The 23,935-nt window shown below is 42.8% G+C and overlaps 1 protein-coding gene across 16 annotated transcripts in view; it reads right to left on the reverse strand.

Annotated features, from left to right (window-relative positions):
- The window catches only part of Sh3kbp1 (SH3 domain containing kinase binding protein 1), a 279,242-nt gene that overhangs the window by 32,213 nt on the left and 223,094 nt on the right, over positions 1–23,935 (reverse strand). For 15 of the 16 annotated variants that reach the window (XM_048796358.1, XM_048796352.1, XM_048796353.1 and 12 more), the window contains 2 exons: positions 23,479–23,638; positions 5,130–5,215 (listed from right to left, as the gene is read on the reverse strand). In XM_048796358.1, the coding sequence (XP_048652315.1) occupies positions 5,130–5,215; positions 23,479–23,638 (246 nt within the window). Of the gene's footprint in view, positions 1–5,129; positions 5,435–23,478; positions 23,639–23,935 lie in introns of those variants that run through there. The other variant, XM_048796364.1, reaches the window with a different exon arrangement.

Raw genomic sequence — 23,935 nt, forward strand, 5'->3', positions numbered from 1 at the left:
TGTATCCACCTAAAAAACTAAAAAATAAATATTTAAAAAATAATGATTCCTAGGGCATAAATACTTTTACACTTCCTGGTCCAAATGAACCACAGTCCCTAGGCATCCTTAAGAGATCTGAGGATAAGTTGCAGTTAGCCTTCATATCTTCTGAACCACATTCATGGCCCAAGTCTAACTTTTAAGGTAGCAACTCTTGGCCCCTAAATTGACTATGGTATAAACTGTGCCCTGTGAGTCAAGTTGAAGGCGAAGGGGAAACCTTCACCTTCCTCATAGAGGGGGTAGTGTCGACATAAAGAGATAGAAATGGGGCCAGGCATGGTGGCTCATGTGGCTGGAGCAATGATTCCAGTGCCAGGCTATCAGACACATAGCTACATCCCTCAGAGGCAGGAGGATTGTGAGTTCAAAGCCAGCCTCAGCAATTTAGTAAGGCCCTAAGTAACTCAGTGAGACCCTGTCTGTAAATAAGGAGGAATGAGAAGGACTTTCTCCAAGTCAATTAGTTGAAACTAGGTGGCTTACTTCACAGGCTGCTTCCCATCTGGAGGCCTGTTGCTATGTGTTCTAGAAGGAAAGGAATTGAAAATCTCTCTGTAGTATTGAAGTATAACAATAAATCCTGCCATGTGGTGGGAACTACAATATACGGCATAATAAAAGTAAATGTTATGGCACTTGACTCTGTGGCCTATAATCTCTCATTCAATCAGAGCAGAGATTCTTCTATCAGCAAGAGAAAACTGGACAATTTAATTTCTTTTCTATTCATGCACAGGCCTATGTTGGAGCTCTTCCATGTTTTCTATTATGTTACTTGAAATATGGCCGTGTAGTTTGATACAAACAATATCTCAAACTGACATCAACAACTTAGTTTTGGACCAATTGATTTCATTCTAAATTATTGCTGGCTGACAGATGCTGGTAGCTGCCCACATGAGATCTGAAAAAGCCATGTTCTCTAATTTAATATTACAATAATTTTAAATTTCAGCTTTATTAAGAGGAAACACAGATTTATTTATAGCTAACACTGACGGTTTCCAATGACTTTCAGGACTATATTATGCTATTCACTGCAACCCACATTTGGACAGCTTCAATTGTCCAAAGCACTAACAAAACATTCGGGTACAAATAACTTCCTCCTTGATTCAAAGCAATGAACAAATGCTACAAAAGCAGCCCAAGAGAGCCACCCCCTCTGCAGTGCCCTTTTCTCCTTGGTGGATCTACCTACAAAGAACATTTCTGCTGCTGAGCCTAAAGACATTCTGCTTAAAATCTGCTCCTCCTCTGGTCTCTGAGATGTTGCAAAATCTCACTTTTTTCCCTTAAAAATGGACTTTGCTAGGGTTTGATCTTGAGCCCTAAATTCATCTTCCCTTTTTATTCTTTCTTTCTTTTTCTTTTTTTTTTTTTTTGTACCAGGGATTGAACCTAGGGGTGCTTAACCACTGAGCTACATCCCCAGCCCTTTTTATATTTTGTTTTGAGACAGGGTCTCGTTAAGTTTCTTAGGGCCTCACTAAATTGCTGAGGTTGGCTTTGAACTCACAATCCTCTTGCCTCAGCCTCCCAAACTACTGGAATTACAGGCGTGCACTGCTATGCACAGCTTCATCACCTCCCCGCCTTTTTTGGGTACCAGGGATTAAACCCAGGGACACTCGACCACTGAGCTACATCCCCTGCCCTATTTTGTATTTTATTTAGAGACAGGTTCTCACTGAGTTGCTTAGTGCCTCGCTATTGCTGAGGCTGGCTTTGAATTCCTCCTGCCTCAGCCTCCCCAGCCGCTAGGATTACAGGCATGTGCCACTGCGCCTGCCTTTATCTTCCCCTTTCCTATGGTAAAGATTATCTTCTTCCTGACCCAGCAGCCACTTCTAAGCAAACAACATTAATAATAAGCATTTCTATTATGTTTTTTTTTTTTTTTTGGCAGCCCAACAAGTGATTTGCAGAATTCTGGAAGACAAGACAGACACAGGTAAGGAAGTAGAAGCTCAGAGAATCTGTAAATTAGAGAAGGGCATCTAGCCTGGAAATTGAAGAGTCAGTACTCAAACCCAGGTCTGCAGATGCCAATTCTGTAATGTTTGCTCCTGCCACAGCTTCCAGGGAACTCCTAATCTCTATCTGCAATCCCTGCCAGTCTTTAGAGCCCCAGACCTCTATTTTCAGACTCCGCCCAGCACTGATATGGGGATCTGTCCAAATCTCAAAGTAAACATGCTTAACTAAATCCATCAATTAAATGCCCCCTCCCAAACCAGCTCCTTTTGCTGACATGATCATTTCCACTCAGGTCATTGTTACCCCAGTCACTCAACCCTAAAAACCTCACAACTAACCTATCATTCTCTCTTCCTCCCTGCTCCCACATCCAAGTTGTTATTAAGGTCTAGCAATAATTCTCCTGTATTGCTGCTTTTACATCCTTTCTTTTGTCCCCAATCCTTTTGTGAGCAGCTTAATCTTGGCTTTATCTCTCACCTCAACTATCAAATAACCTGACTCCCTGACACCTACCTTTCTTTCCTCTAATTGGTCCCGCAAAGCTCTCTATCCTAATTTTTAGATGTGATCATGTCACTTCAGTGTCAACCATCAATGGCTCCCACTACAAAATAAACCACAAATCTATCCCCTATAAACACTATCTGGCTCCCACTTATATTTCCAGGTCAACTCTCCTCCTTCCCAGGACAAACACTACTGCAGCCAGGCTGGTTTACACATAACTGTCAACACTTCCCATGTGACTTCCCTGCCCACCTTCTCCCCTGCCTAATAAAAATCCAACTTCAAGGAATGGATAAGTCCATCCTCTTTTATGGAGCCTATCCTAGCACACCAGTCCTGGGGAACATGCTTTCTTTTGATCAGCGTTACTTTCTACCACCCAGTCATCATTTGCTGCTTTAAGGGCTCAAGTAGATCTAATGCCAATAGAAGGCAGGGTCTATGTGAGAGCCTCAGTACCCAGGCAGCCTTGCATTTAAGTAGGAGGTACTCAAATATTTATTGGTTGATTATATAGTTGCCAATTATCATTCTGTGTGATGCAAATAATATATATACATTAAGTGGTTAATTTGAGGTATTATAGTCTTTGGGAACTAATGTTTTCTTGGCAAAAATGAAAGAACCAAACTTCAGCATCATTTTTCTGAGTTCCCAAATACATACATCTGGTGCTTAGTTTTCACAATATGAAAAGCTTCTATAGACTTACCCTTCCCACATCAATGCCTCCAACATTTCCAAACTAGCTGGTTAGACTGGAAAATATACTATTCATATTTGGACGCTAGCCTTGTTAGGTATCTCCAAACCCAAAGAAAACAAAGGTCAATGCTCCTCACAAGCAAGACATATGGCTCTGTATACTCTGGAGGTAGAATACCTCCCTTCTTGTGTTACGCCCCACCTGACCTTCACCAATGCCCCACCTGACCTTCCAGCATCATCTGTTTTGGCCACTCAACATTTAGAAACAGTTCAGCAGTTGGCTGAACTTTGCCCACCAGTCACTCTGGAGCCCAAACACTGACCCCAGTGGTAGAAATGGACCTTAATTTGGCTCACTTTGATGATTCTCTTTCATTCACAGATGATTGCTGCTCTGCTTTTCCCTGTCTTTTCACCAGATCAAATGCTACAGCAGGCCAGAGTTCCTGCTGTTATTGCATTAGCCCAAGCTATAAGGTTTTGCTGTCTGACTGGGCTTCTCAAAGGCTGGCTGAGGATGTAAACCAGCTTTTGGAAACAGGGCAAGTACTTTTGGTATTTACAGTCATGACCACACATCTGCCCGCAAGCCTTCAAGAGGTCAGGCCAGAGACTGCAGGTCAGCAGTTTGCAAAGATGCAATTCTATTAGCAGATTCATAAGAAAACAGCACTCAAACAGGGGATGAAAACCAGGCAAGAAGAACATTCACGTCAAGCATTCTAGTGCTCTTATAAGGCCTGCCAACTGGTGAACTGTTTCTAAATGTTGAGTGGCCAACACAGATGATGCTGGAAATGTATATTCCATGAAATGAAAAATCAATCCCTGATAGTGACTGCCAGAGGCTGGGGGTGGGGTGTGTGCAGGAGGGAGGTGGGTGTGGCCAGAAAAGAGCAATGTGAGGAATCCCAGCGGTGATACACTAAGCTACACATATGAAAAAAACTGCGGCAAACTCAACACACACACAGTTATTAGCAAAACAGGGCAATCTGAGTAAAATTGGCAGATTGCATCAACATCAATGACCTGTTGCAATATTATGCTATAGTTCTGGAAGAAATTACAATGCAGAGGTGGGACTGGGTAAAGGGAATACAGAGCTCTACCATTTCTTACATGTCTGAATCTATAATTACCTCACAATATAAAGTCAAATTAAAATAAGATAAAGTTCAAAATGTAGCCCTCTACAATATACAGAATATGAAAGAATGCTGACTTATGACCACAGTAGGTACAAATAAAAGATGTAAAGCTAAAAAAGTTTGATCCCTGAATCTGGATTTCCTAACAGAGCTATCATTCCGGTGAGACCACTAAGAGCCTCATATCTACCCAAGGATACCCCCAAATGAACCGCTGACTTATGTTTACCCAGAGAGATTTTAGCCCCCTTCCTGTTAATCACATGGTAGTATCTTGTCCTTGAGAAAACTCAGTAGTATAGGAGACTAACTGGCAATTACCATACCAAAGCTCATTTTAAACTCAGAGTCCAAATACTCAGTGCTGGATCTACAATGATCTCTGCCATTTTGTATTTGTACCCATTCAGTCTATGCTAAATACACATATCACTGGAAAAATGTGCTCATGCCCACTTTCACAAAAAGGTTTATTCATCATTTCTTTTCATTAGACTTTGCAAGGAGTTTCTGCTAAGGCCAGAAAGGGTAAAAATCCTAGGTACTCTGTTTTCATGCAGAAGGTACCATCCCTTCCCTTCTTTACAAAACTGTGACATCTAAAGCCAAGCAAGGGCTGGCAGCCTGGCATTTCAATTATCATGTTAGTTCTCATCACACTACCTGAAGGGGGAAACAAGGATCTGTAATTCCTTTCCAACTCTGGAATGAAAGCAGAACAATGTCTTTACTCACCAATGTCATTGTTGCGATCCGAGAGATCCTTGTCCAGGATGCTGGCTAGAGTACTGCCCGTCAATTCAATCTTTGGACCGTCACCCCTACGTTAAAAACACAAGTCCAGACATTTAATAATCGGTATGTGTTCTCGTCATTCTGTGAGCTTTCTTGCTGGATACATGTTAAGGAGGGTGCTGTGCACGGGGCAAGTGGCACTGTTGCCTGTGACAGAGCCACAGGGAGCCACTGGGAGCCAATGAGCTGTCCAGCCACATGGGCCGTGGTACAATCTGGGAATGGACTGGATAACCCCCTCTCCTGCACATAGATTCGAAGATGGCTATTTTAATGACTGCTCCCCAATCACCTTCAGCCACAAACCCTCCCTCTGGATACACAGGGTGCAACAGAGGCCCGCTCCTGCCCCATGGCCAAATAAGCACTGGCAAACTGGGAGCTTCCCTTTTAAGGAACATGGAATTTAGCCAATGCTGCTTGTCAAAGGTCAGCTACTTTTAACCTTGAAGAAAAGGTTCTCTGGCCTGGGGCTGAGGCACCAGCCAGGCTGTTGACAGGCACAAGGTGTCGAGTTGAGATCTGGCAGCCTGAAAGCTGGCATCAGGGCATAAGTCTGTAAAATTAGATGGCTCCTGGGTGGGTGCCCCTGTGCCCATCAGGACACGAGTGATTTCCTGTATCTGGGCTGGAAGCAGCGCATGTTTGGGATGGGAACAGGCCTTCAAGACAATGAGAAAGAAACCCAGCTTCCTCATCCACTAGCACAAGGTTCTTCCAAATTCCTCTAAAAGTGCAGTTCTTTGGCCCTCTCAGGGAGATGAGCCCTGAACAAGATTATCCAAGGGCTGTGATGGCAGTGAAACAGGAAAAGATTCTTGCCCATAAAATGAGAAGGAGAAGCTGAGCAGTTGTTCCCAGGAAAGCAACAGAAATAGTCCATCTCATAGCTCCTGAAGGTCACCATGGCCTGAAGCTCAACTACACAAGGAGGAACAGTCACTCAACAAGTACTTGACAAATACCTATTGTGCTGGGGGTTTGGAGAGGGCCAAGTCAGGTGGTACCTACTCTGGAAAGGAGCATGGTCTAAATGGGAGAGACAGACAAACAACCACAAGCCCATATGGTATAGGCATGCACAACACAGGTATGCCACAGTCCTGGGTTTGTTCAGAGGATCTGTATGGCCCCGGATGGAGGCATACAGAGACAGCATTATTGCTGGGCCTTGGAGAAAAAGGGAAAGAGGACATATTTGTAAAAGGCATAATTGAGCAGGGACTCAAAGGTAGGTGAGGGTACACCTGTGCCCAGGGGTCCTTAGAAGCAAGAGGAAAAAAGCTGGCAAGGTTGGAGAGGGCCAGGCTGTGCTGAGCCGGGTGTGATAGAGTCTGGTGTGTCTGGTATGTCCTGGTGTATCTGGTGAGTCCTGGAAGTAGTGGGTGGTGGAGGGAAGGCTGCAGCAGAAGACCTGTAAATTTGGAGGGCAAGGAGGTTGTGGGAGTAGGGCTGGGCCCAAGGGCATGGTCTCTACTAAGAGCAATATCACCAGAATACTATTCAATGAGTGTGCACTATGGGACTTACTGGGCCTTTCAGAGCTAGGTTGAAATACAAGTTTAGGCAGAGAATGATCTACTGAACTTGAAAAGGCGAAATAACTTGGGCTCCATAAAAGGACCTTTATTTCTTGCCTCACCCAATTTCCTTTGACTGTGGAGCCCCCCAAAAAGGGTTCTGTTGCAGGCTCTTTCTTCATTCCCCTGGCCACCACAGCTCAGGGCCAATGAATCAAAGAGATCCTGAGCCAACTGAAGGGGTGGGAAGGAGAAATACATTTCAATGCATTTTATTGTCAGGGCTCTGGCATCCAGTAATTTGAAGGTCCAGTCAATCCCCCATATGAGTGTGTTCTGAATCTATGGATTCAACCAATCTAAGACTGTATAACTCAACAGCAATAAAACAAATAATCTGATTTTTAAAATGAATGAATGAACGACCTGAATAGAGATTTCTCAAAAGAGGAATAATGACCAACAGGCTTATGAGGAAAATATTCAGCATCATTAATTGTTAGGGAAATGCAAATCAAAACCATAATAACTCATCGTATCTCAGTTAGAATGGGTATTATCAAAAAGACAAAAAATAAGAAATGCTGGCATGGACATGGAGAAAGAGGAACTGTCATATACTATTGATGGGAATGTAAATTAGTACAGTCACCATGGAAAACAGTATGGAGGTTCCTCAAAAAACTAGAAGTAGAACTATCATATATACAGCCAAGTGGAATGAAACTGCTATGTCAAAGAGACATTTGTATTTGCATGTCTATTGAAACACTATTCATAATAGCCAAGATAGTAATCAACCTTTGTGCCCATTGATGGATGAATACATAAAGTATATGTGGTGTGTACACACACACACACACACACACACGTACACAATGGAGTATTATTCAGTCATAAGAGGAATGAAATTCTGTCTTCCAGCCTGCGAAGGGTGTGGAGGGGGCAGAGGTGGGGAGAGGAGGATTAATAGAGTAAAGGAGTGCAGTTAGATAAGAGGAATTACTTCTAATGTCTTTTTTTTGTGTGTGATGGGGATTGAACCCAGTGGCACTCAACCACTGAGCCACATCCCCAGCACCCCCACCCCTTTTAATATACTGGAGATTGAACTCAGGGGCACTCAACCACCGAGCCACATTCCCCAGCCCTGTTTTGGATTTTATTTAGAGACAGGGTCTCACTGAGTTGCTTAGCGCCTCACCATTGCTGAGACTGGCTTTGAACTTGAGAACCTCCTGCCTCGGCCTCCTGAGCTGCTGGGATTACAGGTGTGTGCTACCGTGCCCGGCTCCCAGTTCATTTTTGTATTTTATTTAGAGACAGGATCTCATTGAGTTGCTTAGGGCCTTGCTAAGTTGCTGAAGCTGGCTTTGAACTTGCAATCCTCTTGCCTTAGCCTCAAGCCTCTGGGATTATAGGCATGCACCACTGCACCCAGAACTTCTAATGTTCTATAGCATAGTAGGATAACTAAAGTTGACAGAAATTAATTGAATGTTTCAAAACAGCTAATAGATTTTTAATGCTCTCAACACAAAAAATTGATAAATGCCTGAGGTGGTAGATATGCCAATTAATATGATCTGATCATTACACTTTTTATATGTGTATTGAAATATTGCACTGTACCCCATAAATATATAAAATTATGACTTGTCAATTAAAAACAAAAATATTGAAAAAAGAAAAAATATTCAGTATAAAAACTGCATCTGTATTGAACACATACAAACTTTTTTGTCTTGTCATTATTCCTTAAACAACACAATTTAACACCTATTTTCATGGAATTTACATTGTATCAGTTATTATAAGTAATGTAGATATGATTTAAAGTACAAAAGAGGATAGGTTAAATGGAAATAGAATACCATTTTATATAAGTGACTTAAGCATCCAAGAATTTTGGTATCCTTGGAGGGGGTTCTTAGAAATGATCCCCCCACGGGTACTCAGGGATGAAATATTTTAAAAATGCAGAATTATTAGTAGGAAAGGATCATTATTTTAAAATGTCTTTCTTTCCTCAAATAGAATAGAATAATTTCTTGAGAGTCCTTAAATATTATTATTTGTTAGCCACAGGGCTTGATGGATTTGGTGGTTTCATCCTCCAAACTCACAGACTCAACTCATGTTATACTCACAGCCAGACAGTCCTAACCATTTTGGAACACACCAAGAACCAGAACTTACACATATCCTGCCTGGGGAGAAAGGTCATTCAGACAGTGGGACTAGTTAATTCCACTAGGCTGGGTTTGTTGTTGTTGTTGTTGTTTTCCTTGTTTGTGTTTGTTTTTTGCTTGCTTTATCTGGTCAAGAGGGAAGATGGTTTGAGGTGACATCCTGGTGGGAAGCTCAGCAGTAAATAAGAGGGACTATCGGAGAGAAGGAATTTTGCTCCTAAGTTAATCACATACATCTCAGAACAACGCAGCTGCTTCTGAACGTGTGGTTTAGTTGTGTATTCTGGTAACCATGGATCTTGAAGAAGCTGTGCTTCTCTTTGATTTGACAGCTGAAAGCTTCCAGTCCAACATGAGCCTATCTTGAGGGTTTGTTGGAAGACTCTGTTATGTATTACTGTGCTCATCATATCTTGGATTTTATTACTTTTCTGCCCTTATTTCCCTTTTACTGTCACTCTCAACTATTTTGTTCTTTTATATGTATTTGTTTTTCTTTGGGATCTGGCTTTTAATTTATTTTCAAATATTATTTTATTTAATTGACAACAATCATACATATTTATGGCATACAATGTGATGTTTCAATACACACATATGTTGTAGAATGATCAATCACACTAATTAGCATACCCATCACCTCAACTGTTTATCATCTTTTTGTGGTGAGAACATTTATAATCCTTTCTTTAGCTGTTCTAAGATTGCAACACATTATTATTAATATAGTCACCATGCTGTATAATTGATTACTAGAATTTATTCTTCCTCCCTGACTGAAACTTGTGCCTATTGACCAATGTCTCCTCTTTCCCTGTCTACCTTCCCTCTCCACCAGCCACTGGTAACTGTCATTCTACTCTCTATTTCTGAGTTTGACTTTTTTAGATTCCATATATGAGATCTATGTACCTAGTGATCTTCTTCACTTAATCTTCAGAAGTGGGCTTTGTCATTTATCCCCTACCAGTTCAAGGATTTGTACATGTAGGTATGCCAAAAAAGTTCCTGTAAATGAATAGGCAAACATTATGATCTGTCTGGACCTTGTTATACCTTAGACAATAACCTGTGGATAAGTTGCATTCTGGTACCAGGGATTGAACTCAGTACTTGACCACTGAGCCACATCCCCAGCCCTTTTTAAATATTTTATTTAGAGACAGGGTCTCACTGAGTTGCTTAGAGCCTTACTAAATTGCTGAGGCTGGCTTTGAACTTGAACTTGCGATTATTCTGCCTCAGCCTCCCAAGCCATTGGGATTATAGGCATGTGCCATCAGGTCTGGGTGTATTCTTGATTTTCTAACCTATCTTAGTTCTTCTAGGCTGACAAAACGCTGTAAACTGGGCTGGGAATATAGCTCAGTTGGTAGAGTGTTTGCCTAGTATGCACAAACCTCTGGGATCAATCCCCAGCACCACCAAAAACAACAAACCATTGTAAACTGGTAGCTTGGCTTATAAACAAAAATTTATTGCTCACAGTTCTGAGCCTAGAAGACCAACATGAAGGTGCTGGCAGATTCAGGGTTTGGTGAGGGCTGCTCCCTGATTCATAGATGGTATCTTTTCACCCCATCCTCAAGTGGTAAAAGCTGAAAGGTTTCTTATAAGGGCACTAATGCCATTTGTAAGGGCTCTACCCTTGTGACCTAATCACCTTCTAAAGGTCCCACCTCCTAATGCAACACCTTGGGGGTTAGGATCTCAATAGGTGAATTGGAGGATGACAGGCATTCAGACCACAGCACCTTCATTCTCAAATCACTTCTCACACTTGAGTAACGTCTCAACACTTTTTAAATGAAAAACAAATTCTTGGAGATCCCCTAGATTATGTCTGTTATTGGTTGAATTATGTCCCCTCCAAATTCAAATGTTGAAGCCCTAACCCCCCAATACCTCAGAATGTGACTGCATTTGGAGACAGGGCCTTTAAGTTAAAATGCGGTCCTTAGGGTGAGCCATAAACTAATCTAGTGTTTTTATAAGAGGAGGAGTTTGGATACACAGAGAAAAGACCCTGTGAGGACCCAGAGGGAAGGCAGCCACCTGCAAGCCAAGAAGAGAGGCCTCAAAAGAAACCAATCCTGCAGACACCTTGATCTTAGTGTGATCTTGCGCTCACAACCATGAGAAAATAAATTTCTGTTGTGTAAGCCACCCAGTCTGTGGTATTTTGTTATGGTAGCCTAAGCAAATAACAACTCTGAGAACTCCAAAGAAACTAAAAAAAAAAAAAAACAAAACATTTCTGGATTGTGGCTGTCAATGGACAACTATTGCTATATGGGCATTTTGTCTTTACAACTATTAGAATTATAAAGAACATAGTGTAAATGTAAAACTAAACTGTAAACTGATTATAGCTACTAGAGGCTCGATCCCAAATTTGGGGAGTGCTGTTCTGGTGCTACTGAATAAAAAGGAAAAGTCATTGAACTAGAAGTTGGCCAAAGTGGCTGCTCTTCAATTGGCATTTGGTGTGTCCTGGGTGAGCCAGGGAAGAGTTTCATATCTCTGGGATTAGCCTGCAGGCTCTGTACAGATGGTCTGATACCCTGAACCATGAAGGACCACCCTGAAGAAATAAGAACTAATCATCCCCTAGTGACTCCTCCCCAAATTCTAAAGCACCAGCCACATTCTGACAGGAAAGAGATTGAGATCTTGCTCATATATAACTGAGCCCTGATCCTTCATGCCAAGAGCCAGACACAAGCTTCAGTGGAAATGATCTATGTAGGGCCAGAAGCTAGCCTATTTTGAAAACACAGTAGGTGTAGTTTAAAAAAGGTTCTGATCCTTCCAAGTAGGGGAGCTGCAGCTGGTGTTTTGACAGTGCTCAGACTGTGGGTGTGTAAGCATTTTACAATGTCTATTTGTAAATGCCTTTCACTGTATTTATAGCCTCTTTACAACAATGCTAATGAACTTCAGTTCTAAAAAATACCAGAATTTCTGAAATTCACAGAAGCACATGTCTGGAGTGGCTGCCATCCAATGAGGATACAGCCCCCCATAGTGCCCATTCTCCCCCAGTCTGCCCAACACAAGGGTTCTTTTTGGCAAAACAGGGTGTTGTTGAACTCCAAGAAAGAGGAAAAAGCCCATCCTTCTATCATTTACCGGTTCCTATAAGTGTTTTTGTTTGATGGGTTTTATGATCACAGCTGTTAAATAAAAGAACATAGTAGAAGGCTGGCAATACCTAGCACCATCTATCCAAAGGCTTCAGAACAAAGTTATCCTGGCTCATTTCTGATTTTGAAGTTAAAATAAAGCTATTTTGTGTATTTTTCTTAGCAGCTTTAGTTACAGACACTTAAAACACGTGGCTTGAATAGACAACTCGCAGCTAAGAGTCTCCTTACTTCTCTGTACAGGGAGGCTAAATCACAGAGAAGGGACTGAACAGTTGATGGAACTGAGGAAGGAAAAGTACAACCCATGGATATAACAACAGCAGCTACTGCTTGCTGAATGTTTACCATATGTCAGGCACTAGAAGAGCATCCTTCAGGTATTAAGTATTCCATCCTCACTACCACCCCTGGAAGTATCCACTATGTCCCGAACCTCTTCAGGGGTGGGTTCCTCACTGGAATGCTGTCACTGGGTGGCTTCCAGTTACTGGCCCCTCCAGGGACTCTCTCAACTGTAGAGAGCCTCCTTGCAGGTCAGCTCACACCCCACCGTATAAAAGTCTCAGCAATTTCAGCGCAATGTGGGACAATTCAGATGGGCCATTTTAGTTCCAAAGCTCCTTTTGGATTTGGCAGATGCTTTTTGAGCAAGTATCACAATTTGACTTCTCCCTCTGCCCAATCATGCTTCCTTCTCCCTTACATGGGTATGGAATCCTAAAACAAATCTTCATATTCTGCTGGCTCTGGGTCTGCTTCCTGGGGAACTGCACCTATGACATCCGGATTTTCATTTTATAGGAAAGACAACCATCAGGAAGGTTAAGTCACTTGGCAATAAGGGTTGAGCCTAAGTCTAATTGCAGAGCCAAGGCTGCTGACCACTTCTTGAAGCTGCTGTATTAATCAGCCTCTTGGTCTTCCAGGCTAGGGATATGGCCATGGGGACAGTGAGTCATCAATGATGCCGGGCAGCCTGTGTCACCTCAGTTCACTGCCAGCTGGGTAAATTATCTTTGCTCCCTGAGTTAAGAAGTCCTAATAATAAACAAAAATCATGCATCCAGAGGGGCCTGTTCTTCCCACTTAGATCTGAGACCTAAGATGGGGCTTGCATACTGACGGGAATGTGGAAGATGCAGTGTGTATCCCTTGAGAATGTGAACTCAGCCAGTGGCATGGCCCAATTTAGCCCAAGTTGGGACAGTTAAGCCAAGACATGTGGCATGGAAAAGGTGTTGAAGTACGCAAGAAGCCAAGGCAAGCAAGCAAACAAGTTTGCTGCAGCACTAACAGCAGCGACAACAACAAATCCTACAAAGGATCCACAAACCTTCTGGAGGTGAGTAGAGAAGATGGCAGAAAGAATGGCTCCACCCTTCTCACTGAATAAGATTCCAAGTCCATATGGTAACTCTTTTCTGCAGTCCCTCTTTCCCTCAAAAGGATGTACTACCATAATGCAAATGTTTGGGCTTTAACTGCCTAAAACATTTTATGGAGGAGGGGAAGAAGTTGGAAAGAAAGGAAAAGAAATAGAAAAGCCCCATTGTCTATGTGCAGGCAACCACTGTCGCACATGCTATGCATCCACTATCTTTTTACCACTTCTCATCCTCCCCAGGAGCTTTCCACTCATATGGACAATGGCAGAGGTCAAATGTCAGACCACAGAGAAACCACCTGAATCACCCTGTCTTCTTCCTCTCTCCCACTCAGCAAACTTACTTATCACCCCATTCTAATGTAAAGTCAGGAGGAATCACTGCTCACCTCCAAGGTCTCAGTCCAATAATGAACCTGAAGATTTACAGTCAATGCAAGTGAGCACTCCTCCTTGCTGCCCACTCTGGAATATCAGACCTCGGCTCCATGAAGCTGGACAGAGCCCTACCCAGATCAAGCCCCACTCTGTTATAGGCAAGGGTCCTATGCTCGGTGGAGGGAAGGGATGTGCCCAGGGCCATGAGCTGATTGGTGGCAGAGCTGGAACCAGATGGAAGGTTTCTGATGCCCAGGCCAATCTTTCCCCACTATACTTGGGATGGCAATAATAAAGACAAGCATCCACATGCGCATGTTCTGTGCTCCAAGAGATTTTTTTTTCCTCTCAAAATAACAACTACAAGAGGGTTTGGACCATCTGTGAAGACGGCAGATGTGAAATCAGTCTTTCAGAAGCGTTCTGCCCCGGGATGCATGTGACTTTTGTGGAGGTTGGATCTTTCCATCAGGAAAGAACAAAATAGGAGCAGCAGGAACTCCAGTTTTCTTTACTCATCAGATGGAGGGCCTCCCTCCCCTTTCCCAGAAATATAGATCCAAAGGCCCTGCTGAGATCTGTGGAGTCCCTATGTGCCCATCTGGTGGCCAAAAATGTCTCCAGGCATCAAAAGCACTTTGGGATTGCAAAAGCGGTCCCACTTAAGTTGGGACAACCTGAGTGAGGCCAGAGGCATAAGAAACAGGAATCAGAGTGGTTTTCCTGGCAGCTGTCCCTTTGCATTGCATGTCCTTGTCCAAATGAGCACAAACAAGCTCTCTATTTATAGATGGTGAAGACATGTTGGAAGGTGATGGGCATTGCTCACTCAATTCCTCTCCAAATTTCTGTTCTTTATGTACACTCTTTAAGTATACATGGAAGAAGGCTTCCCTCCAGAGCCCATGCAGGGCACAAAAAGCCCCATTAACCCTCTAAGGCAAAAAGAGGATGCTGTCTGTAGACCTCATCTGCTATGCCTCAGCTTGGAGGCTCAGAGAGGTGCAAAGGGCTTTAAAGAGGCTGAGTCCAACTCCTGGCCTGTGTCTGAACAAAGAAGAACCTATCATTTTACAACTCTGAGAACAGTTTGTGGGTTGCAGCTTGGAGAAAGAGTATTTAGAGAAATAGTCCATGGAAGAAGTGTGACAGAAATCAAATGGTACTGTGCTGTGTGGGTGTCAAGGTATTAATACTTCCTAGTGTTTCACTGCCTCATTATGGTCATCAGTAGCAGGAAAATCAATGTCACTCAGGGCTAAATCCTGTCAATACTGTAGGTTCTTTTTGCAACAATTAGGATTCAGTCTACATGTGGGTAGAAAGAAAGAAGATTATACATACAAATGAAATCATGTCAGTAAGTAATACAGACAACCCTAAAATATGAAAAGGTGCTTCCCCCAACCTTTTGGGATTTCTGTGCTCCATAATCCAACTCTCCTCCCTCAGGTCCCAGCCTCCCCAGAGTGCCAAACCTGTTGCTGCTTCTAGGGGTGGCTGCTCCTGATATGCTGTCTGATATCTACATCTCTACTCTCTTGGGGCTCCAGAGCATGACCTGCTTGCCACTGTGTTGGAACCCTCTTCCATCAAAGTTACCCGCTGAGCTCTTTCAAAGGAGACAAAAAGGAGCAAGGTAGCCTTCCAGTGTCATTTAAAAAACTTTTTTTATTAGTTGTTCATGGACCTTTATTTATTTATATGTGGCGCTGAGAATTGAACCCAGTGCCTTGCACATGTTAGGCAAGTGCTCTACCACTAAGCCACAACTCCAGCCCCTCCAGTGTCATTTTGCAGAGGGGGAAACAGACTCAAGGAGGTGAGCACCTTGCCCAAGGTCAAAGGGTATGTAAGAAGAAGTGTGGGGTTTCTATCCTGGTGTGCCAGGCTCCAAAGCCCAAGCAAGCAGTGGGTGGGCAGGAGCTATGTCTGACCTGGCCAAGTGACTTTTCCATCTCTTAGAAGGGGACTTGGCCAAATGTAGGCATTTGACGAATACCTGAAATAAATGAACTAAATATATACAAACACACAGAGAAAGCTTTTCTTATCACTGAATTCACATCAAGCATCTATTTTCTGTTCTTTTGTCCAGTTAATTTCTTACAAGGTAAGTTTGCACATGCTTGGCTTCATGCCAACTTTTCAACTCACCCCACATGATTCGATGCATGCCCAGGCATGAGAACCACTGATCAGTCGTTGCTACACACTCTCTTCTTCTAACTTCCATGACAACCTGCTTTCCCTACCCTTTTGACAGCTTCTAATTCTTTCTCTACCCTATAAATAGTCGCCTCTACTCTCCCTACCTCTTCCTCTCCATAATTTCCTAGAGTGATTGCATCCATTCCATGCTTTTACTGCCATCTATGAATCAAAGATACCCACCCTCCATAATTTCTAGCCTAGACCTCCCTCCTGAATTCTCCAAAGACATGTCTTCATTCCTGACTTGTAGAAAAGGGAACACTCCAAAAAAAAATCATATAAGGCATTACTAGGAATCTTTGAAAAGAAATTTGGAGCACTCTAGTAATCCAAATTCAAATGACGGCCTAAAGCGGCCAAGCACACATCTTACCTGCCAATTCAGGGAACATTTGCAAGGCTCACTCACCAGTTTTTCCTTCCCTTTTAAAATTCATCAATTGATTATTTTATGCCTAAGAAGAGCAAAGGTCTATTTTATTAATGCTTTCTTTCATGGATATAGGAGCTATTCACCTCAGGGACATCAGAACCTAGACATATATTTCCTGCTAAGTTGAAACCTTTGGTGAATAAGTAGCCAGGTTGCCTTGGTCAATCTAAAGAAAAACATAACTCCCATACTGGTAAGATGGTCTCAAGAGAGACATCTATTAAAAAAATGTGTTTGTGTGTGTGTGTGTGTGTGTGTGTTTTTGTGTGTGTGTGTGTGTGTGTGTGTGTGTGTGTGTGTGTGGCTAGGAACCAGGAAGGTCTGCCCTTCCCTAAACACTTCATTGATGCTTGGCATATAAGTATCTACTTAATCTTTGTCTCAAGCTAAAATGCCTCTGAGCTCATCAGTCACTTACCTCACTGTTTCTCTGAAATCAGAGAAAGCTAGTGTGGAAGTACATGCAAATGTTCCCTGAGTTGGCAGCTGAAACGTGCTCCTGGATGCTCAGGCCTTCATTTTGAGTTTGAATTATGCGACTGCTTTAAATTTCTTTTCAAAGATTCCTAGTGATGCCTTGTGTGATTTTTAAAATTTTTGTAAAAGTACTTCCCTTCTTTTCTACAAAACAGGATGAAGACAGGACTCCAGCATCACTTGGTGTGGAAAAAAATGCAACTCCATTGCACTGCACCTTCCCATGCACTGTACCTTCTTGCCATGGCCTCCAGCTCTTCACAGGAAAGGTACATGTGATGTGATTAACATTTAAAGCAACAGGTCATCTCCAAGGGGCATAGGAAGAGGTCACTGGGCCTCCTTCCCATATCCTCAGGCCTTCCTACCATCCAACTACCCCTCTTCTAGAATTACCTCTTCTTTTTTAAGTTATTGTATTTGTTCTTTTTAGATATATATGACAGTGGAATGTATTTTGACATATTATACATACATGGAATATAACTTATTCTAATTAGGATCCCATTCTTGTGGTTGTACATGATGTGGAGTTTCACTGTGCTGTACTCATATGTGAACATAGGAAAATTATGTCCAGTTCATTCCACTGTCTTTTAGAATTACCTTTTCTGATGCCAGCTTCCATGTCCAAAGTCAATGGACAATGCCCTCTGGGAGGTTTGAGCCCTGGTAACCAACTCTCCTCAACAAATGGCCCACTTACATCTTGATGCTTTCAGCCACCAGCCAATATGAGGGCTACTTACTAACTTGGCTCTGCCCAACACAGGATGGAACAGTTCTGCTACTACAACATCAAGGTCACATCCCCCATCCACTTCAAGAACACTCTTTTGAGGCTCATACCACCTGCTACACATGGTTGAACCTTCTTATTATGAAGTGTCATCAACTCCCTGATCACAATGGGAGGACACTGCATTGAAGAACATTGGCTTTCTCCTCCAGCTCTTGCCATCTTCCTGATCATATCTATGATGACCACATGGAAATCGCTCCCCATCCCTTCAGCCCTTATGACCTTCATTCATTCACCTTCAGCTGCCCACTTCATGCCCTCCCCTGCTGGGAATAGGCCCATCTTTGGAAGAGCCCCATCTATAAAGTTATAAGCAACAACCTCCCCTTCTGATCACCAGCTCCTGTACTTCCTTCTGATCAGCAACTTCTCCCACTCCAGCCTAGCCTGCCTGGCTTCCTCCTCACATTCCTGTTTGCACTTCCTTCCCCTTCATCCCACACTCCCTGTCTAACAGTTACAACCCTGGGTACCAAATCCTATCAGTTGCCTGCCCCTCAGAACACATGAGCTTGCAGCAGACAACAGGCAAAGCTCCCCCACCCCAATTCAGGGCCAACATCCTGCTCCAACTTCCCTGTTCTTTGGGAAGAAAAAGAAATATGATTATAACTTGGGATGTCTGAGTTGGGGAAGATTAACAAATCTGTTTCTTTTCCTTTGAGGCCACACACCTGCTCTGCCCTCAGGTTTCTGGCTTGCCACGTCCCACTGTAGGCACTAACTAGAGCTGAGGGCAACCTGCTTCTCTCTACCATTTCATTAGTTTTTCTTTTTGTTTTCTAAAGTACCCTTCTCCCAAATCTCAAGAGCTCTTTTCACAAAGGTTTCTGAACTTATTTTTCATTAAGTTTTATACACATTATGGCTGTGGCAGAGCACCTGCCTAGCATGTGTGAGGTAGTGGGTTCAATCCTTAGCACTGCATAAAAAATAAACACATTAAATAAAGGCATTCTAAAAAAACACCCTTAAAAAGTTTTTTTTAATATATATTTTTAGTTATAGGTGGACACAACATCTTTATTTTATTTTTTTAAATATTTTTTAAATTGTAGATGGACACAATATCTTTATTTATTTTTATGTGGTGCTGAGGGATAGAACCCAGTGCCTCACACATGCAAGGCAGGTGCTCTACCACTGAGCTATAGCCCCAGCCGTCTTTATTTTATTTTAATGTGGTGCTGAGGATAGAACCCAGTGCCTCACACATGCCAGGTGAGCGCTCTATCTCTGAGCCACAACCCCAGCCCCAAAAAAGTTTTATACACATTATTAAACATATAACCTTATAAATTCATCTGTATATAGGCACACAGATTTAGGTATGGACAGTTATTTGTAATATATTCATGTTCAAATATCAAAATGAGTAAGTTTTATATTTCTGAGCCCCTGTCTTCTCAAGTGTAGAAAGAGGGGTAGGCAGAATGCTCTTTGCACCCCAAACACCTTAGTTATGTTGTGGGCTAGATGAGATAAGCACAGCCTACTTTTATATACTATGAAATAATAATTAAGACATCCCCAAGGCCCAGACTATAATTATGGCCTAGGGGAATATCCACCTTATCATTATTGAATTTTTAAATCAATTCTTATAATAATTTTTGAAGTATCTAAATTCCATACTAACTTACTTTTCCAGAAATTGAAGGAACATTTTTACTAGTGGTCAAGGATGTAAACATCTGAGGGTCCTTAATGTGTGCTTCCGCTTGCTCAAACTCGACATAAACTGCTGGCTGGTGTCCTTCTGATCTTCCTAGATGGAATTCCTAAAAAGTGAACTGGGCCATCTGAGAAGGGGCCGGCACACAGTAGCCCCTCAATACATTTGTGTTAAGTGAATCTATCTAAAAAAGACTATAGTCTTCTTAAACTTACATATCCCTTTTTTCCCTCAGGGATGCTTGTTCCTGTTTAAAGAGAAAGTGACAGTCTCTTCTAAAATACCACGTGGCAGCAAGCTTGCTGGCTGGTGAGGAGGAGCTCAGGCCCAGACACGGCAGCTGGAGCTGATGCCTAGTTCCCAGCAAGAGCTGCCAATTTGACTGTGTGTCCTTCTGTTCAAGCATCTTTCTGTCTGTCCATCCATCCATCCAGTCCAGCAAATTCTGGCAAAGATTTGGGTTCACACAGCACACAATACCCTTTCTTCAGATGATCTGTGACATAAATCTGAATTCAGTTTATGTTCCTACATCAACTAATATGGCAGAAGAAAACAAGTTCATTAACAGGTAAGTGTATACATCAGTTGTCCAACTGCTTAGCAAAAAGAAAAAAAAATTAAAGTGCATTAAGTACTGAGAAATAATAAACATTTCTTTGATTTTTAAATTTTTTTTTGCCTGTTGAAATCAATCACACTAGGTTTCTTAGAATGTAAGACACACATGCTAAGGAGCCTGTACAGAGGCTGGGAAGGAAGACAGAAGAGAGGCAAAATAGAACAAAATATAAGCACTGGCACCTCCTCCCCTTTAAGGAACCATGGCATCCAACAAGTGTTTGTTAAATGAGCCACTACCATATGCTCAACACCGTAAGGCATGTGGAGATGACAAAACACACTCTTGATCTGCTTTAAATCTGGTAAAGGAGTCCGGGGGTGTGCACATCCCAAGTGGCACAGCATGGCGCCCAGCACTAGGCTAAACATGGTGTCAGGCATTTGAAGGAGAGAGGAATCGTGAGAGGTAAGAGAAGGCTTCCACAGGGGGGCGTGCTGATTGGGCACAGAAGTCATGGAGCATTAGCAGGTGTGTGAGAGGTGGCCAGGGAAGAAAGGGAAAGCACCATCATCAACTTGGGAGAAACCAGAACAGTGGTTCTCATAGTCTTGACTTCACTAGCAGCAATAGCAGCCATGAACTTACAAGAAACGCAAATTCTCAGGCCCACCCCAAACCTACTGAGTCAGCAACTGCATAGTGAGGTCCAGGGATCTGCTTTGAACAGGTCGCCAGGTGGTTCTGAGGCCTGCCCAAGTCTGAGAACCACTGAGTTAGAGTAGGCACTGCCTTTCCTTCTGCCAGCTGTGCAGGAATCTCAGGTCTTTTCTTCCTCTCCAGGCCTTTTTGCAAACTAGTGCATTGGTAGCTGGCAGCCAGAAGATGAGTGGTGGGGCTGGGAGCTGGCTTCCCTCTCCCACACTGCTCAGATGACATACACATTAAGAAGTTGCATTTCCCACTGACTTCTGTACAAAGCCCTCTTGTACATCTTCCTTGGTGGTCCATACTCCTAACTGACAACTGGATGTTAGGAAAACAAGATAAGAGGAGAGCCAGGTAGAGGCAGGAAGTAAATGGGACCTCTGAGAGCTCACAAGTTCAGTCAAGATGACACATTTCCCCTAGCTTACAAAGCTACACCTATCCCATAACCTGAGGGCCAAGGGAAACTCTAGAATGCAAATGATCTTTCATTCAAATCTTTAGAAGGGGCAGCAGGAATATTTTGGAAATTGTTATTAAGTTCATCGAAATGTGTGCAGCCCCCAAAGGCTAACCCAATTTGGCAGCATAGAGCTTCAGCTCTCCTTGCACCAGCTGTAGTGAATTTGACCTTTCTTGTTCCATATCTTTTCCCTGATTGAATAGCTCATATTCTTCTCGGAAGCACTTAGGTTTATTAAACCTTTCCCTTCTGCTGTGCTAGCTTCTGGGCCAACCACACTACTAATATGACTCTTGTTCTAGTCACTGGGACTGTGAAGTGGCCTCATCATGCACATGTGCAAAGAGCCTTCTACTATCAGCCAGTAGAAGAGAGCATGACTATAGGGGTGTGACCAGCTCAAAAGGAGCCAAGTCTCATTCCTTTCCCCAAAGGCCATTGCCAGGAATAGTTGTTGCATTGGACCTTGGTAGACACCTGAAGAATGACACAGGTAAACCTGTTGCTACTCAAGTGGGCTCACATGTCACTAAGATGACCACAGCTCTGTGCTCAACTGGGCAGGGGGCTCCACTGCACATAGGTGTGTGTGCAAACCATCACTGTTGGTTGATTCTGACATCTTTCAACCATCCACATTGTGACCTGCCTCCATATTTGGATAGCAGGGGTGGGGTGCATTTCTGTTGTTGTTGTTATTAAAAGTAAAGGAAGGGCTGGGGCTGTAGCTCAGTGGCAAAGTGCTTGCCTAGCACATGTGAGGCACTGGGTTTGATCCTCAGCACCACATAAAAATAAACAAATAAATAAAATAAAGGCATGCTGTCCATCTACAACTACAAAAAAAAATTAATAAAAAAGTAAATAAGCCATGTTGTAACACAGATGAGCATTGAGGACATGATGCAAAGTGAAAGAAGCCAGTTATAAAAAGACATAAAAATACTGTCTGATTTCACTCATATGAGGTACCTACAAGGAGTCAAATTCATAGAGATGGGAAAAAGAATAGTGGTTGTCCAGGCTGTGTGGAAGAGAAATTGGTGAGTTGTTGTTTAATGGGTATAGAATTATGGATTTACAAGATGAAAAGAGTTCTTGAAATGGTTATGCAACAATGTGAAAGTACTTAATGCTGTTGAACAGAGCACTTAAAATGGTTAAGATGGTACATTTAATGTTATGTGCATTTTACCACAATTTTAAAAAGACATTTTTAAAGTAAACAAGCTCTTTTTGTCTGACTGAAGGTCATCCCAGTTCAATAGGCAACAATAAAAATGACATTGAAAATATTGTTGATTTACAGGCATGAGGCTTCATATTTGGGGATTATTTAGGTGCATTCCATTATCATCCTCAATCTACAGATAGGGAAGTGAGGCGAGAGGGACCATGACTTGCTGAGACTCACACTTCACCTATGAGGAAGGCTGAGATTCCAGCCTGGAGGCCTGACTCAAATGTGAGAGCTCGGAAGCCCCATACAACTCTCAACATGCAAATTTAGTTTATAAGAACAAAACCCCAATGTGTTGACAGTACACAAGAAGACCTCTGGGTCACTGACTTGCTCTGATGTATTATACCAACATGTATAATACACATATACAATGGTAGAAAGTTTTGGCAATAAACCTATGAAGAGAATTCAACAATTCCTTGATCTGTGGTAGGCACCTCAGTTCTGGAATGCACACAAACTCTGATCTCACATAACTAAAATATGCATTCAGTCAGTCAGTGAAGGAATTTTCATCTCAAATATGTCCCTTAAGAAGGCATTTCCCAAGACTTTGAGGGTCTTAGAGCTCAGAGACTTTGTACACTAGGAAGATTTCTGCCATGCCAGCTTCTGGGTTCTACAACAGGCCACGTAGTGAAGAGCAGAAGGAGGTTGGGGTATGGAATGGGGCCTCACAGAATAGTGACAGGGTCAGTGGACACAGCTGTAAGGGAGCTATGCATACCCGAGGCTAGCTTGACACCCAGGGGATGAAGATGGGGGTGCTACCCACGTCTCTAGTCTGCAGGACAGCTTGCCTTGTTCTAACAAAGCCAGGGAAATCCCTGTGTGTAGACAGTGTGCCTGAGCTGTGTGAATGAGCCTCACCTGCTAATCCTAAATCCCACACTGTGCCCCAAACCTTGCACCCACTTTTTCAGCACTGGACAGAAGTGGCCAGCATCTTCATGCAATTTTGCTACAAAGTAGAAAAGTGAAGTTTGATCCCCTTTTATCTTTCCTTCTCCCTCCCTCTGCAGGTCTGTAGCACCTCATCGTGTCCTGTACTCATCACATGCCCACCCCTTGGTGAGAGAGAAGCAGTACCTGGTATGAGTCAGTGGGCCCACTGGTCGCTCTGGCCTTCTTGGGGGCAGTGCACCAGGTCTGTTGAGAGAATTGGTCTTAGGTGGCCGAGGCTTTTTTGGTGGGATGGCAGGAACGGAGGGCTTCTGTAAGTCCAGTTTTGGCTCTCTCTCTGGTCTTTCTTTAAGTCATTGTTTAACAAAGCATAAAGAAAACAGATGGATCTAGTGTAAGTGACAGTACTTTGATGCAGATTGCTTATTTCCTGCTTTAAAAAAAATCACTGATGCCATTTCTGAAGGTAGAATTGGTAGCAAAGAGTATCACTTATTCCTTGTCAAGTGAGATAAAGCCCTACAAAGCCATGTAATCTCCCTGTTCCCTTCTCTCCAGGCTTTTGTTTGTGCTGGTCCCTCTGCCTGGAGTGCCCATTTGGCTACTGCCCACCCTCAGCAAGCTCCTATTCACCCATCAAAAC

Source organism: Marmota marmota, unplaced genomic scaffold, assembly GCF_001458135.2.
Source record: "Marmota marmota marmota unplaced genomic scaffold, marMar, whole genome shotgun sequence".
NCBI classification, from domain to species: Eukaryota; Metazoa; Chordata; class Mammalia; order Rodentia; family Sciuridae; genus Marmota; species Marmota marmota.